Below are 4,261 nucleotides of genomic sequence, written 5' to 3' on the forward strand. Positions count from 1 at the left end.
GGCGGCATACTCCACTATCAAACAACGATGATGAGCTTAACTAACTACTCCTAACTAACTAACGATACATCTTAATAATTAGTTAATGCAAACTGCTCCGATCCACTTTTCAAGCCATACATCACAACGTCAGCATTTTGAGCTTTCGCTTCAGATTGGAATGTTCCCAGGAAACCCCGCAGCCGTGGGGTTCAGCAGAGGCATTCGTTCATTGACTAGGCGTACGTCTGACTTCGAATCTTTTTCATTTAGGTGCCAACCTATAAAGCTCGGCCAGAAGGAGGAGGAGTCAGACGTACAGAGCTGTAGCAAACAAGCAACAAAGAAGAAGAAGCATCTGACTCGATCAACTTGGATTGATAAGATTTGATGGCGCGCAGGAAGGTGGGCGAGTGGATACGGAAGCGTAAGATGCCGAGGAAGCTGGCGGCCAAGCGAGAGAGCAAGACCAGCGGGGCGTCGGAACCGATACTGTCGAGCAAGGCGGCATGTGAGAGCTGCAGCAGTGCCTCTGGCGGGGCACCGGCACCGACGTCTAGGAATGCGGCCGTGAGCCGGAGCAGAAATGGTGCCGGTGCGCTACCGGCGCATTCGAAGTCTCGGGTGAGCTCCTTCCTGTCGATGCTTATGAGGTGGCGGCCGCGCGTGAACGTGATGGCCGTGCTATGCGAGCAGGTGGTGTACCACCTGATGTGGGTGGTGGAGTCTGTGGTGTTGGTTGGGAGGCTCTGCTTCTTCCTCATGCGCTTCGGCTTCAAGCAGCTCTGAGCTCAATCCTCCAATGGCCGCCATCGCGTTGAGGGTGGAGGACAAAGAACCAGCTTGCGTTGAGTGTTTCTTCGTTCATTTTTCTTCCCTTTGTGCAGATTCGTTTGCCTTTTTTCTGTGGCTTTCGATGATTCAAGCCCTAAAGAAGTAGTAAATGCCCTCAGCACCACTCTTGTGTATAGAGAAATTTCTTCATTGGTTCCAGCTAAATAGAAATGTCTCATGATCATAAGAGGTATTTCTACTTTTAGTCTATCAAACTTGGGATACCCTCGCTCAACTCCGAAGGCCTCGCTTGCTTTTCTTAGCCATGCCAAACCAGACCGTTTGTCACATGTACGGTTCATGTATTCTCTAGCGCTGATCTTTAAAAGGATCAGCCAGGTCGCGAGCCATCGGATCCATCATGCACTAACCATCCGATCCATGAGGTTTGAACATGGATCATGTTGCACTCACAGGTTGCACTATGGGCCATGTTGCGCTAAGAGATTTGCACGATGAGTGCTTTGCAACATAATCTATGATGTGCTCACAACATGACCCACATTGCGCCCAGTTGCCGCCACCAGGAAATACCGGTGCCCACATAAACATCTCCGGCGAGCTCGCATCACTGGCGCCTCCCACAACTACTTGAATGATGAAAAAGGCCACGCTCGACAGCGTCCCGCGGCAACACGGCAACACCTCACATCATCGTCATCCGATGCCCTACTTGAATGATGAAAAAGGCCAAGCTCGACAGCGTACCTGCTGCTGGCGGTAGCCGCCCTCCTTTGATCGATAGTGTGGCAGTGGTGGTCAAGGTCAAACGGTAGCCCCCGAGCATGGGACATGTGCATTCCATGGGGTCTTACCGGAAGGAGAGGCCCATGAGCTAGGTACATGAGAGAAAGAGAAAAGAGGAGGGGCACTCGGGGAGGCACAAGCCATGGCGGCAGTTTGGGCGATAGAGAAAGATAGAAGAGAGGAGGCTGAGGAAAAAACAAACGGCTGCGAACCGTTCCGACCAACATAAGTTGGGGGAGATATTGTGGTACACAGGGCCAGCCAAGTTGCATGGCATGCTGGCGATGCTGCCATTTGATTGAAGGATCGGCCAACTGAGACTACTCATAGGGGGAGTATAATAGTTAGTAACATGTCTGGCACATAGGAAAAACAGTTGATGTCCCATGTAACTAAAGAGGAGATGGAGAAATAGAGCAACATAATACTCCTTTCCTTTCATTTATAGGGTTTACCTCAAAAAAATTACTTTCGTTTTACAGTCTCATTTTTATTGCTCCCATCACATGTTCAGATTTTAATGTGCATTAAATGATCCATGTAAGGATTAAGAGAAAAATCACCAATGCATGTAAATGTTTTTGGTCATTTATTCGTCACACATGTATGCATTGCAATTAATGCTGGTAAACATAATTATTTCAGAAAAACGAGCGCATTAATTGAGTACTTTTGCAAACTAGAAAAATTATATCATTCACCGTCTATCTTGGGTGGTTAGACTTTTGAATTATGTCCTCTGAACCGGAAGGGTGGGTGGGAGTATGTTACATAGCACTTCCCAATGAAAAGCGATTCTACAAAGGAGTAATTTAGATCAGTAACATATGCACGCTACTCGTCTAAATTACTCACCACAATGACCAGCCTCATGGGAATACTTTGGCATTCATTATTAGTATTATTTCCAACAATTAGACCATATATCTGCTCCACTATAGCACATTAAATGTGTAGCACATGAACCTTTCAGATTCAAGCATCCTTTGCAAATAACAAAAAAATACAATTGACTTGCGTCGATTTTAATTTGCTCACGCTACGCATCGGACTGGGGCAAAGATCAGCTAGGTCGCGAGCCGTCTAGTGCGCTTCCCACCGTGTCATCGTCCCTCTCTGCACATCCCTTGTTGCAACATGATCCTTGTTTCAAACCTTGTTGCAATGCGACTCATGTTGCAAACCCTGTTACAACACAACCCATGTTGCAAAATGCACATCTGATGAGTCCCCAACAGCGAGTACTCCCTTGCGGCATGACCCTTGTTGCAAGCACCTATGGCGAGTACCTTTGCAACACAAGCCCCAAAGCACCTCTGGTGAGACCCATGGTACATCATCCATGTTGCCATCTTCGGCGTCAACCACAACATACTAGATTCTCAAGGCAAGTCCCGACTGTTGATCATCATCCTGTCGTACTTGTTGCAATAATGTCGCCTTGCCTCGCAATCATTCCCTAGCATCAAGAGTTCTAGCGGTGGCAGAACGTGGCCGGTGGCGGCGGCGATGTTCGGCCTTGATCCCAGGCGGCGGCCCTGGAAGGTGGCGACAGGTGAAGCTCGGGCTGCCCGCGACGGCATAACGTGGTGATGTCCCTGTCCAAGGCGAATCTGCACCGGTGATCTAGTGTCTTGGTCTTCGGATTGGTTTGGATCAGAGACGATGACGAGCATACGGGATCCCTCTTGACGGCTCTCACAGTTTGGAGAGGTGGGGTGGCAGCCCTCCTCCCAGGCTCTAGTGGTGGCACCCACAGGCAGTGGTTGGTGTGCCAAGGGCTCCCACGATGGAAGTGTTGTTGCGGATGATCGCCAAATCTAGGCGGCTAGATCCGAGGCTTTGAAGGTGGTCGAGACGGTGCACAGGTTGTCGGACGGATTACTTGGGACAGATCTGCGTGAAAACCTAGTCTTCGGCCAGTAGCCGGAGCCGGTGATGGCGACGCCCTTTCATCGATTCCTTCTTGAAGGCATCATCGAGGTGAAGCTCCCAGCTCCTCCCGTACCTCCGGGGGAAACCCTTGATCAATTGATCGGACGATGGTGGCGCTCTCGTGTCATTCCCTCCTTGGGGGCGCCATTCTTGGAGGTGTGCATTGGATCGAGGGACCAATGGACGGTTTTACTGTTTTACTGGTGGAGCGGCGTTTCTTGTTCGCATCGGCGATGTGGAGTCTCGGCGGCATGGCACAGCAGGGTCTGGGCAACGGATGTATGACGATGGACATGCGTATGGAGGTGGCGTTGTCTGAAGTCATGGTGGTGTCGACTGCAGGCCTGACAATTGATGTGTTGGTACATGCTCTGAAGATGGATTGGTGGAAGATGGCGGCGGCAGCCTCTGAGAGGGCGCCAAACCTGTGAGTGCCCCACAATAGGTGGCTTAGTTGGGGCCTCAGGTTTTAGATGTCAGGAAATGATGCGATGTCTGTTTAGTATTTGGCCCAGACTCTCGGCACCCCCTTCATCGGTTAGATCGGAGTAGCAACAGATGTTGCAAAGATGGTGGCTTCAGACTTATTGATGTATCTCTTTGTAAGGTCTTTGTGAATAATCAAAAAAATGGTCGCATGCATCTTCCAGATGCAAAGGCCGGGGGTCATCCTCCTTTTCTAAAAAAAGGCAAACGTGTTGTTGTGGGTTCCAACCCGCAACGGCGGTGGTGGTGAAGCCTTATCTCTCGGGTGTCGGCGATGGAT

General features: G+C 50.0%; 1 protein-coding gene across 1 annotated transcript; it reads left to right on the plus strand.

Moving 5' to 3' along the window:
- Window positions 1–348: 348 nt before the first annotated feature.
- On the plus strand, window positions 349–899 carry LOC119322239. Its single transcript, XM_037595735.1, has one exon. The coding sequence runs from the start codon at window positions 370–372 to the stop codon at window positions 766–768; it is 399 nt and encodes a 132-aa protein (XP_037451632.1). The 5' UTR covers window positions 349–369; the 3' UTR covers window positions 769–899.
- Window positions 900–4,261: the final 3,362 nt, after the last annotated feature.

Source organism: Triticum dicoccoides, chromosome 6B (assembly GCF_002162155.2).
Source record: "Triticum dicoccoides isolate Atlit2015 ecotype Zavitan chromosome 6B, WEW_v2.0, whole genome shotgun sequence".
Taxonomy (NCBI): domain Eukaryota; kingdom Viridiplantae; phylum Streptophyta; class Magnoliopsida; order Poales; family Poaceae; genus Triticum; species Triticum dicoccoides.

Coding starts and splice junctions, on each gene's coding strand:
- LOC119322239 (XM_037595735.1), top strand. CDS start 370: ATGGCGCGCAGGAAGGTGGGCGAGTGGATACGGAAGCGTAAGATGCCG.